Source organism: Rattus norvegicus, chromosome 6 (assembly GCF_021556685.1).
Source record: "Rattus norvegicus strain SHRSP/BbbUtx chromosome 6, alternate assembly SHRSP_T2T, whole genome shotgun sequence".
In the NCBI taxonomy this organism is placed as follows: Eukaryota; Metazoa; Chordata; class Mammalia; order Rodentia; family Muridae; genus Rattus; species Rattus norvegicus.
Genome location: NC_141539.1, coordinates 54,516,582 through 54,530,381, shown reverse-complemented (window position 1 = coordinate 54,530,381; position 13,800 = coordinate 54,516,582). Strand labels below are relative to the sequence as shown.

General features: G+C 39.4%; 1 protein-coding gene across 4 annotated transcripts in view; it reads right to left on the bottom strand.

The window, feature by feature from the left end:
• Positions 1-13,800, bottom strand: part of Cog5 (component of oligomeric golgi complex 5) — a 310,546-nt gene that overhangs the window by 276,463 nt on the left and 20,283 nt on the right. For all 4 annotated transcript variants that reach the window (XM_087553191.1, XM_087553193.1, XM_087553190.1 and 1 more), the window contains 1 exon segment: positions 959-1,079. In XM_087553191.1, the coding sequence (XP_087409317.1) occupies positions 959-1,079 (121 nt within the window).

The window sequence follows — 13,800 nt, the reverse complement described above, 5'->3', positions numbered from 1 at the left end:
TGAATCTATAAAAGACTAAATATCACTTCTTAAAAATTACTGGGTACCCAATGACAACAAGAAACCCACAAAGTCTGCTCAGAACCCAGGCGTTGGCTTCTATCTGTACTCACTGGCTATTCCTACTTTCCCCTGAAAAACTATGGAACTTAAAGCTTGTTAGCCAACAAAACCATAACTCTAAACCCTTGAATTTCAAAAACCTGTTTTAAATATCCAAGAAATAAATGACTAAAGACATCTAGACATCACATCAACATGGGATTTATCACCTAATAAATAGCCTTTCTTCTGAATATTTCCTCCAAAGAAATCTCAACAAAACCTACACAGAAGTATTTACAAACCACTCTATTCATAATCACTAAAAGCTAAAAAGAACTCAAATTGTCCTTCAACCAGTGACTCAAAAGACAATCCCCATTGACAGCACAGAAGATATATACTGTAATATACCCAACAATTTGAAAAACTCTCAAAGGTATTAAAAGCTGGGGACGAGAAGCCAGACTCAAAAGGTTATGGAGTTTATGACTCCACATATGTGTCAGTATTGCTGGACAAAACTATAATGATAGAAAACTGATGGTGGCTGCCAGGTCAGCAGGAAGGGAGTCCCCTCATCAAGTAATGATAAGCCTGTTTCCAAGAGTGGTCAAAGGGTTTTGTATCATGATTACGGTCACAATTACTCAAACTTTTCCTTGTTAAAATTTATACACACCTATTCATCACAAAAGCCAATTTTACTGTATGATCATTTCTAAAGCAAACAGCACTTTCAAAAAGTCTAATTTTACCCACCCTTTCTGAAGAGGAACATTGATTATTACAATGTTATAAACAGCCATTTTAAAATAAAACTAGTAGTACTTGTTGATAGTGATAACAAATGTCAGCAAATCAACCAAGCTAAACTGTCAAACTTCTGCCAATGTTTAATCACGAAAGGACTCACCAAGTTCATTGAGACTCTGAGCAGCTTTTGTTATCTCCCTACTTCCTCCTTGCAGTTGTCCCTGGAGTCTCTTACTGAGATATAAGATGCGAATTATTCTCCGAAGCAAATCACAGGCAACCTATTCAAGAAACACAGTATTAAGAAAGTCCAGTAGCTCTATGAAGTGCGTTGTGAAGCTTTCCGGTCTTTCTGGATGTGAAAAGATTTGTACAGCTTTTGTTTCCCACTGGGTACCCCAAGTAATTACATATATTTAGGAAGAACATCCACAAGTCCATGTTTAACCTTTATAATAAACCCCAACTTATCCCAGTGGATTCAATTTGAGACTGAGATACTATGAGGTCGAAGATTCTAACCCTGCCCTAGACCGGTGACCAGCCATTGTCAAATGCAAAGGTTCAAAAAGTCCCAACGCTAAGACCATGTTTCTATGCACTTAGACGATAATCTGTAGAGCGATGACCATGCATCGATTCTGGTTGTTGACATCCCCAGACGATGACTTGGCTGTGCTTGTCTTCCTACTATGCAAACACTCTAGTTTCTCTTGCCTCAATGTCTAAGGGAATACCCTTTAAAACTCTCAATTTCACTAATCCTTAAAGGATAAATTATCTTTATCTGCTTGGACTTTCCTAATAGGCTTTATCAATAAATTATAAAAAAGAATATTTGTTAAATAAAAAAATGAAAAAGCTATTACTAACTTTTATGTCATTTTCTAGTTCTTTTTCTTTCCCAAATGTAACTGTGGTTTTTAAAAAAAAAAAAAAATTCAAATGTGTGTGCATGCAGAGCATTGCTTTGAGAAGAGCAGGGCAATACTCTCCTCCGGCCTCCACAGTGATAACAAACACAGATGATCATTATCTATGCTGCTCAACTCTACCATCTTTGAAGAGACCCAAGGCTACATGAAAAGCAAGGGCTTTTTACTAAGGAAAACCCTAAGTATATTGCTAAAAAGTAAAAACTCCAGGGGCTAGGGAAAATAACTCTGTTAAATGCTTGGCACACAACTTGAAGGCCTCAGTCTTGATCCCCCGAACACCATCAACTCATAAAAATCTGGGTACCAGCACTGTGGAAGTAACTGGAGTCAGAGGGGTTCCTAGGGATCTCTGGTTCTTTCTAAAGGGTTGAGCTCCAAGGACAGTAAGATCCTATCTCAAGAAAATATGGTGGAAAGGGATTGAGAAAGGCACTCGACACCTCTAGCCTCATATGCACATATATACATGTGCACATATCTCCATATATATATGCAAAAAATTAAAAGCTCCAAGAAAACATCACTAAACATCTAGGTATAACAGTCTTTTATCAGTAAATATAAAACATACTACTACAGCCATCCCAGCCATACTCATCCACTCACATAGAATACACACATAAAACATACAGTCAGAGGCACTCAAATAGTAAACAGATTTGCTTAACTGCTTCTCATAGTAACTACATAATAAATAAGAATTTTCACCTAGAAATTAAATATTGAACCTATCTATCATTATTTATTTATTTTATTTATAGGAGACAAGATCTCACTATGTAGCTCTGGCTGGCCTGATACTTGCTAAGCAGACCAGGTTGGCCTGAAACTCAAAGAAATCTACCTATCTTCTGCTTCTCAAGTGCTGGGTTTAAGGCATGCACCACAACAGCCAGTTTGAAACTCCATCGTTTAATTAAATGATACTTTCTAAAATACAATAAAAGCAAAATATAAAATTTAGAACATAAAAAGCAATGCTGAAAAACCACCTTCATAACTATGCTCTCAGCTAAACAACGAAAATAACCACGATTACCAGTTCCTCGGTTGAGAAAATTGGTTTGCTTTCTTTTTAATGTATGTATTAGTTTTGAGGATGGTAGCAGGGCCGCCTGAGCTGAAGCTCGCTGTGTAACACAGGCTTGCTGCACTTCTTCAAGCCCCACCTCTACCTTTCAAGCGCTAGGGTTCCAGGAAGAAATTCCTACCACCTAGGACTGCCCAGAGCCAGGCAGAACTGGCATGTTTTGATGAACAATGTGGAATCTAGACTCTTTCACAACCATTCTGAGACACTAAATACTTCACAGGGAGAAATACCAAGCATTACTCTAAATCACCTAAAACTATCCGTCAAAAAAAAATCACTCAGTCCTGCCCTGTAAAGGGAGTGCCTTCAAACGTAAGCTTCAAGTTCCAGTCTACCGCTTCCTTCTTAATCACCTTACTCACTGCCCACTACATAGCAAGCTCCATTCCTGCAAGGACTGCCTCAAGACAATTCTTATCACATACAAATTTGCACAATGGTCTCTCAATAAAATATTTATCTTCTTAAAAGTAGTTTTCAATACTCAGCCCTTTTTAAATAAACTTTGGTCCCTATCCACTTACAGATTAGTTAAATTTTCCAATAGCATTAATAAAAATCCTCATTCAACAAGCCCTAGCTAACCTAAAAGCCATTAATTTTCACCAATTCCCAACACATCATTCCCTAAAATCACTTTCCTATCCTTGTATTTTAGACTTTCACAATCATAAACCACTCTAATCTGCACTTACAGACTTACAGCTAAATGCACTTAGAACCAGCACACAGAAAAACAGAATGTCAGCCACCATACTCCGCCACATCACTATTCATCTCTTTACTTCACCTGAGAGAAACCTGAGTCTCTTTTATGGCCATAACTTCTGTACTGAAGAGTATAACAAAACCTCAGTCTCGCTTTGAGTGGAATGTTTTAGCAAACCCTTTGCTATGTTTGGGTCAATCAGTAGAGGCTGAGAAATTGTTATGAGACCATTTGAACCTTGAAGAAGGTCTCTCTCTGGAAGGTCTGTCCTTGGTGCTGTGTGAGAGCTTGCAGCTGCACTGACCTTGGTCCTGAGACACTCCTGGCAAACCTGGAGTTCTTACTGTTGATTATGGCAGCCATAGTAAAAGGGACTGAGATTGGTGTGGGTTGTCTGCTCTGATGAGCAGCAAAGGGCAAGATAACTTTAGCATCTGGAACCTTTCCCAGCCCCATCCAGTTAATCTTGTATGGTGGTTGGATAAAGTAACTGGAGTGAGCTAGCTTGGGGTCAGTCCAGCCTGAGAGGCTATAGCCATCTGCTCCTTCAGAAAACTGACAGCTTAGCATTTTGGTGATTTCTCCTTCTATTGCAGCATCTACGACCAAAATCAATCAATAAACTTTGTTATCTTTTTTTTTTTTTATTAACTTGAGTATTTCTTATATACATTTCGAGTGTTATTCCCTTTCCCGGTTTCCGGGCAAACATCCCCCTCCCTAAACTTTGTTATCTTTATCCATGGATTTGTTTCTGAAATAAATCAACCTCTCCCTCCCCTCCAAAATGAAATAAAATTCCAAAAAGGCAGGTTTCTTAACATCCGCTAATGATGGCTGGTGGAGAGGGGACATTGTCAATTTTGTGGGGTTACCTTTTCCATTATGAAAATATGTATTTAACCATCATGAGAGACTCTGGTTTCACTGTAGCTTTAATCCATATTGATGCCCAAATGGAACACTTTGGCCAGTTAAAACCTCTAAGAGTGAGCAACTCTACCAGTCTACTTAAATCCAAGAGCTTCCTCACTCATGATCTACAGTTTGGGTTAAGGTGAATTAACTGGTCCCCAAAAATATTTCTGAATTGGCTCTGAAGCTCCTTTGTCACAGACCTGGAAGTTATGGTGTCTGGTGTAAATATTTCAAGATCATTTTATATATTTTATTTATTTCCTTCCTCCAAACTAGAATCAAAGATTTCTCAAAGAGACCTTTGTTTCTTTTAAGAAGAAGCAGAATGTCAGGATCATTCTGGAACTAGGCTTGCTCACTGCTGAACTTTTCTCATAGACATGGGCAGCAAATGTCAGAACTAAAATATGGCATAAATATTCATTTGATTCATTCTAGAATACAAATAAAACATTCTCAGATTAAAATTGTGCATATACATGCATACAAAATGTACATATATAAGGCTTATGATATTTTAAAATTAAGTTAAAATATCTCAACTTCATACTGATACTTTCCAATTCAATTCAGGACCAAAAGTACACAGTGCTTAACCTATCTTCCATCTTGTATCTTTTATCTTAGACATTGAACGCTGTGGCTCTTAAGGACACAGGAAATAATACGTTTAGAATAACATAAAATAATTACTTTGTTTGGTTACACAACATACAAAAAGCAGTATCTAATTACAAAGGCATTCATACCATATGAAGAGTGAGTACTGAATGTGCCTAAATTTTGTATGTCCCATCATCACATCTTTCCCAGTTAAATTCTATTTCTTTAACAAACCGTATAGTTAATTCCTATACTTTATAGTCCTTTTTAAACTCAATTCTATGCTTATTACAAGTCTTTACAAACTAGACATCAAGAACTAGACATCAAAAAAACCCAAATACTCCCAATTTAAAAATGAGGTATATACATAAACAGATAATTATCAAAAGAGGAAACTCAAATGGCTGAGAAACATTTAAAGAAATGTTCAACATCCTTAACCAAAAGGGATATGCAAATCAAAACAACCCTGAGATTCCACCTCACACAGTCAGAATGGCTAAGATCAAGTCAGAATGGCTCAAGTGACAGCACAGGTTGGGGAGGATGTGGAGCAAGGGGAACACTCCTCCATTGCTGGTGGGAATGCTAACTTGTACAGTCACACTGAAAATCAATATGGCAGTTCCTTAAACAATTGGTAATCAATCTACCTCAAGACCCAGCTATGTTATTCTTGGGCATATGCCCAAAGATTGCTCCCTTCTCACACAAAAACACTTGCCCAACCATAAGCATAACAACTTTATTCATAATAGCCAGAAATTGGAAGCAACCGAGATGTCCTTCAGCTGAAGGATAATTAAACAAAACGGGACACACTTACGCAATGAAGTATTACTCCACTGTTTAAAAAAATGACATCATGGAATTTGCAGGCAAATAGGTGGAACTAGAATAAAATCAACCTGTACCATCATCTTGATAGCGCACGTCTTTATTCCCAGCACTTAGGAGGCAAAGGCAGGCAGATCTCTGTGAGTTTGAAGCTAACCTGGTTTAGAGAGTAAGTTCCAGGATAGCCGGGATACAGAGAAAAACCCTATCTCAAAAAACAAATGAGGAAAACTGGGAGCAGGAGAGGTGGTCTTCCCCAGAGAAAAGCACACCAATTGGTTGCCCAGTGCCAAATGGCCAGCCCCAAAAACATTCATATGTGACATTATCTGGACACAGCAGGTGACATTTAGGAATATGTATGCACATAAGAATACATAAATGCATGCAATAACAATGAAAAAAGAGGCCATTAATTTGAAGGTAAGCAGTCAGGGGTATATGGAAGGCTTGGAGAAAGGAAACGCAAGGGAGAAACGTTGTACTTAAATTCTAATCTCAAAAATAAACAAAAAAAATAAGCCTCAAACTAGCACCAAGTCTCACATCAGCATGGGTTTTTCGTGGCTTCCTGTCCTAATTGCTCCATATGCTACTAGATCGTTTACAGAGCTTGACAGTTCTCATTCCCTTCATGATCCATTCACTTGCTCAGAGAACAGTTATAAAGCCAGTAAGGTAAATTCATACCCTATAGCAAATGAAGGTAAATAGAGCTAGAGAGACAACACAGTTGGTAGACAGCTTGCCCAGAATGCACAAGGCCAGGGGCAACAGTGAGAAGTGCAGGCTGGAGGAATTCGAGGGTAGAATCAGCTACAGAGTAGGCTCAGGTCAACTTGGGCTCTGTGAGCCTTCACTCAAAAAAAAAAAAAAAAAAGTAGAAATAATTTGATAATATCAACTAAAAGAAAAATATTCGTATATACTTTTAAAATTAAAAATAAGATTTAAAAGCCAAAACATATAGGATTTTAAATTTTTAAAACTGAAATAAGTAACTCAAAATTATTTTTAAAATTTATGAAGGAATCCTATCAATAAACTTGATTATATATTTTAAAACAAACAGATAGTTTTAAAAACATAGGAATGTTGAAAGTTTAAAACCTTAAATTTTCATTGATTCTTTAAAATTTAAATGCTCAATGTAAAAGATTATAAGCTCTTCAAACTTTTTCTGAAAAAACTAAAGCAATTCATAAGAAAACAATATTACTAAAATGAATTAAGATAAAGATAATCCTTGGGGTGATAATTAAATTCAACTGAAGTATTCATGTATATAGATGAAGCCAGAATCTTCTACTTTAGGGAAGAAAAGGCTTTCTGGGAAGAGACTGAAATGGAAGTGTGGGCAGGAGAGAAAGGTATAAAAAGATACTTTCTTCTAATTGGCGACATAATCATAGGAATTTTATTCTCAAGGCAAAAATGCCTCATAGCTATTTCCTTCTTGCTTTCCTATACCACATACACTTAAACTAACTTGGAACTCAAGGAAGAGACAGGTTAAACAAGAACATCAGTTTCCGCAGTGTTTAAAATGTAAACACAGTAAACAGAGTAAAAATGATTAAAAACCTCAGCTCAGGAAGACCCCCAGGTCACAGAAGAATTTAAAGGGCAACACATTGCTAAGACAAACTTCCCTAGCATAGGCATTATTGAGGCTTGGTTTGATGTGCAGGCTTCTCAAGCCCCTTTAACTACTTCCCTTCCTCCCTCACAGTGATCTACAGCTATCTGTCTCATTCAATCATCACTCTCTCTTAGGCATCCCAGAGTGTGTAAATGTACTGACATGCACTCTGAAACATATCTGTTTCTTTTCTATTTCTGGCCATTAGACATGTCCTTTATTCTTTCTCATGTTTAGGGAAATATTACCAATTTTACAAAGAACCTTCTACTTGGGTACCCAATTTCTAACTGGGAACAATTTAATTTATAGTATCTTAAGAAGTTGATTTCCCTTAGCACTACTACCCAGCATCAATACAAATGAAGACGCCAAGACCACTGAAGATAGGTCTTTAAACTGTAATTCTCTAGCTCTATCTGCTCTCTAATGGAGGGAGAGTAGTGGAAAATCTCCTATGTCCAGGCTCTGACATCCAGACTGGAAACTGAGGAACTGCTTCTAGGTCTGTATGACTACCAGATATACTGAGTAACTCCCATCCCCACACAATACCTTGTCAACAAACTTCCTGTACGTCTGCCACACCTACTACAAAGACACAGAAGCCAATGGGACTACCTACTATCTCCTCACTACCTCCCATTGGCTCTCTCCAGACTCTTTCCCTCCTCTCCTTCCCTCTCCTGACTATTCCCACAGGAAATAAGTACCTTTTCCTCTCTGCCCTCCAGACTATCCATCTAGCCAATCTCAGAGGATACTCAGTCAAACAGACTGAGGTCAGGAAACAGTCAACAAAACCCAATCAAGGAAATCTGTTCTCATTACAGGACACATTGAATGGAGATGAAGACAGTACCAGGATATATTCCCCCTTTACAGTGGCAGACAGGGTTCAATTTCAGGAAAATTTTGGTGGCTTTTCATGAATCCATAATGGATTCTGAAGGGACTCTGGCCAGCTTGATCATGGCGGTCATGCCCCTGGCAGACCTTGCTCTTCTCCCCATTTCATCTACCTTGCTAAAAATTATTAGATTACATTCTCAAAGTTAGTTGCCAAGGTCCATTCCCTTATTTGGCCACTTCTTCCTGCTGAGGTGGACTGCCAAGGTTCAGCTATCAAAGTATTGAAGTATAGCAATCAAATGATTCCTTTGGATGACCTAATTAACACACTCAGGGAACAATTAAACACCTCATCCTAACGTGGAATTACCCCTTGTACCTTTATAAATTGCCATTCTCCTATGTGCCACGTCTGCCTCTTCCCTAAGAAGCAGTCCTTTGACCCTCCAGGACAAACACCCCTGCACTCTCTCCCTTGGTCCCTTTGCCTTCGCCCTTCTCCTCTATCTCCTCACTTACCTCTCAATTCTCTTGCCCACTGTTCATGTAAGGCAAATACATTACTGCATTCTAACCAATTCAGACAGAAACCTCCCTTTTTCTATCCTTAAAAATCACACAAGCAAGGTCACTTGCTGCCGGGTTTCTAGCTGAGTCAGAAAGCAGCCTCACTAACTGTTCTTCCCCACTTAACAATGGATCTCTGTGAAGACATATATTTGGGTGTGGTTTGTGCCTAATTCTGGAACTGAATGGGAACTATCGATGTGTGGGTATCTCTTTCCCTTATGAATATCCATGCAGAAATACTCAATAAATTCTCACAAACTGAATCCAAGCACATATCAAAACGATCACCCATCAAGATCAAGTAGGCTTCATCTCAGGGATGCAGGGATGGTTCAATATATGGAAATCCATCAACGTAATCCACTATGTAACCGAACTCAAAGGAAAAAAAAAAAACACATCATCATCTCATTAGATGCTGAGAAAGTATTTGACAAAATACAACACCCCTTCATGATAAAAATCTTGGAAAGATCAAGAATACAAGGTCCATAATAGTAAAATCAATATACAGCAAACCAGTATCCAACATCAGCTTAAATGGAGAGAAACTGGAAGCAATCCCACTAAAATCAGGGCATAGACAAGGCTGCGCACTCTCTCCCTACTGATTCAATTTAGTACTCAAAGTCCTAGCCAAAGCAATCAGACAACAAAAGAAGGTCTAAGGGACACAAATTGGAAAGAAAGAAGTCAAAATATCATGATTTGCAGATGATATAATAACATAATTAAGTGACCCCAAATATTCCACCACAGAACTCATACAGCTGATAAACAACATCAGCAAAGTGGCTGGATATAAAATTAACTCAAAACAAATCAGTAGTCTGCCTCTACTCAAAGGATAAACAGGCTGACAAAGAGATTAGGGAAATGACAACCTTCACAATAGTCACAAATAATATAAAATGCCTTGGTGTGACTCTAACCAAGCAAGTGAAAGATATGTATGACAAGAACTTCAAGTCTCTGAAGAAAGAAATTGAAGATCTCAAAAGATGGAAAGACCTCCCATGCTAATGGATTAGCAGGATTAATATTGTAAAAATGGCCATTTTGCCAAAAGCGATCTACAGATTCAATGCAATCCCCATCAAAATTCCAACTCAATTCTTCATAGAGTTAGAAAGAGCAATTTGCAAATTCATTTGGAATAACAAAACACCCAGGATAGTGAAAACTATTCTCAGTAATAAAAGAATTTCTGGGGGAATCACCATCCCTGACCTCAAGCAGTATTACAGAGCAATAGTGATAAAAAAAACTGCATGGTATTGGTACAGAGACAGGCAGGTAGATCAGTGAAATAGAATTGAAGACCCAGAAATTAACCCATACACCTATGGTCACTTGATCTTTGATAAAGGATAAAGGAGCTAAAACCATCCAGTGGAAAAAGGACGGCATTTTCAATAAATGGTGCTGGTTCAACTGGAGGTCAGCATGTAGAAGAATGCAGATCGATCCATTCTTATTGCCCTGCACAAAGCTCAAGTCCAAGTGGATCAAAGACCTCCACATAAAACGAGATACACTCAAATTAATATAAGAGAAAGTAGGGAAGAGCCTTGAACACATGGGCACAGAGGAAAATTTCCTGAACAGTACACCAATGGCTTATGCTCTAAGATCAAGAATTGACAAATGGGTCCTCATAAAATTGCAAAGCTTCTGTAAGGCACAGGACATTGTCATTAGGACAAAACGGCAACTGACAGATTGGGAAAAGATCTTAACATTTTCTTTGACTGATGGATCACTTTTTTTCTATTGTACATATCTACTACACCTGAGATTCTCTCTTCCACCTCATGTATTCTGGTGGTGATGCTTGTGTCTGTAGTTTCTACTCACTTACCTAGATTTTCATCTCTTGGATGCTTTAGTTTGTGTTTTCTTCATGGCTTCTATTCCCATTTCTAATTCTGAAAAGCATTATTCATTGCCTTCTCCTGCTTGTTTGTATTTTCTTGTATTTTTTAAGGGATTTTTTCTCTACAGGGCCTCTGTCATCCTGAAATTGGATTTAAGGTCATGTTTATGTGCTTCAGCTGTGCTGGAATATCCAGGTCTCGCTGTAATAGAATAGCTGGGCTGTGGTGGAGCTGTATTTATTGCCTTGGCTGTTGTTGACTGTGCTCTTACACTGGCCTCTAGTCATCTGTAGGGGTGTTAGAGGTTTAGGTGACGATTTCTGAGTCTATTTTTGTTGGCTGCTTTTTAGTTGTATTTTCCCTTGGTTTCTTTTTATTCTCTGATCTTCTGTCCTGAGCAAACTGGGGTTCTAGTTACCAGTGAGTTTTTAGGTCAAGTAAGATATCTCTGCTTCGGGTTGGGGATTTAGCTCAGTGGTAAAGCGCTTGCCTAGCAAGCACAAGGCCCTGGGTTCGGTCCCCAGCTCCGAAAAAAAGAAAGAAGAAAAGAAAAAAAAATGTTGATATCTAAGATATCTCTGCTTCGTTTTTTGTGACCTGTGTGACCTCTGGGGTATTGGATGCCAACATTACCTCTGGGGTTCTGGGTACCTGCTTGGTCTCTGTGTTTCCTAGTATTGGTGCCTCTGATAAAGCCTGAGTTATGTTCTGGAATATGAAGACCCAGGCATGGGGTACACTAGGAGGCTGTTGGCAGAGCTGGGGACCCTAGAACAAATTGTGCTGGCCTCTGGTAAAGCAGATGGTTATGGGCCAGAATATGGAGTTCAGGGGATGGTGGTCTCATGTCTTTTTCTTTATTTTTCATATTGTTTTATAAGTGTGAAAATTTGTTGTGCCTGTGGTGTATACAGGTGAATAAGTATGCTTGCTCATGAAGGGGTAGAGGTCTGGTTGATGTTGAATGTCTTCTTCTATTGATGTTACTCTTCAGTGATTCAACACATGCGTACAATGTATCCTGATTACATCCCCCTAACTTCCCCTTCTCTTCCTTAGACCTGACTAACAGATACCCTTTGTACATTCCTGTCCTGTTGAAAATATTTTTTTTTAATTCACTGAATCCTATTTGTACAGCCTGCATGCACAGGAGTGTGGAGCCATCCATTGGAATCTTTTATGTTTTCTGGGACATGTTGAAGTCCTGTGTCATGAGTACTAAGGAAAGCTGATAGGTGACACTCTGCTCTGGCTCCTTAGAAACATACCTCTGTTCTTCCTTCAGGGAGATAGAAATACCCAGCTCGTTAAGGAGATTCCTACCCAGCAGGAAATCATCTTCCCTTAGGCTGCTCACCCGTGTCTGCCACTGGGCAGTTGGCATCGGGCAAATGGCCGATGAGTTGGGTTATGATAGGTAAGGCAGCTTCTGTATCCAATAAGTATTCTTTCCTCCTGTCTGCCATATCACATGTTACTGAGGCTTCCCTAATGTGATGCTGTACTTGGAGTCCCAGCCCTGACATTTCCCTGCACTGGGGCATCGAGCCTTGGCAGGACCAAGGGCTTCTCCTTCTATTGATGCCCAACAAGGCCATCCTCTGCTACATATGCAGCTGGAGCCATGGGTCTGTCCATGTATAGTCTTTGGATGCTGGTTTAGTCCCTGGAAGCTCTTGGTTGATATTGTTGCTCTTCCTATGGGGTTGCAAACCCCTTCAGCTCTTTCAATTCTTTCTCTAACTCGTCCATTGGGGACCCCATTCAATTTTGTCTAAGAGTATCCACATCTGTATTTGTCAGACTCTGGCAGAGCCTCTCAGGAGACAGCTATATCAGTTTCCTGTCAGCATGCACTTCTTAGCATCAGCAATATGGTCTGAGTTTGGTGGCTGTATGTGTATGGACTATCCTGGGTGTTTTGTTATTCCAAATGAATTTGCAAATTGCTCTTTCTAACTCTATGAAGAATACTGCTCAGCTATTAAAAACAATGACTTCATGAAATTCTTAGGCAAATGAATGGAATTAGAAAATATCATCCTGAGTGAGGTAACCCAATCATAAAAGAACACAATGGTATGCACTCACTGATAAGTGGATATTAACCCAAAAGCTCAAAATACCCAAGATACAACTCAAAGACCACATGAAGCTCAAGAAGAAGGAAGACCAAAGTGCAGATGCTTCAGTCCTTCTTATAACGGAGAACAAAATACTCAAGGGAGGAAATATGGAGACAACATGTGGAGCAGAAACTAGACGAAAGGACATTCAGAGACTATCCCACCTGGGGATGCATCCCGTATACAGATATCAAACTCAGATACTATTGTGGATGCCAAAAAATGCTTGCTGACAGGAGCCTGATATAGCTGTCTAAAGAGACTCTGCCAGAACTTGACAAATACAGAGGCAGATGCTTGCAGCCAACCACTGGACTAAGAATGGGGTCCCCAATGGAGGTGTTAGAAAAAGGCCTGAAGGAGCTGAAGGGGTTTGCAACCCCATAGGAAGAACAATAGTATCAACCAACCAGATACCCCAGAGCTCCCAGGGACTAAACCACCATCTAAAGAGTACACATGGAGTCACTCATGGCTCCAGCAACATATATAGCAGATGGCCTTGTCGGACATCAGTGGGAAAAGAGTCCCTTGGTGCTATGAAGGCTCGATGCCACAGTATTGGGGAATGCCAGGGCAGGGAGGTGGGAGTGGTTGAGTCGGGTTGCTATCCCACAGTCAAAGCTCTGACCCATAATTCTTCCTGTCTGAAAGAAATGCAGGGATGGAAATGGAGAAGAGTCTGAGGAAAAGAAGGTCCAGCGACAGGCCGAAAGTGGGATCCAGCTCAAGGAGAGGCCCCAAGACCTCACATCATTACTGAGACTATGGGGTGTTCACAAAAAGGGACCTATCATGACCGTCCTCCAAAAGACCCAAGCAGCTGAAAGA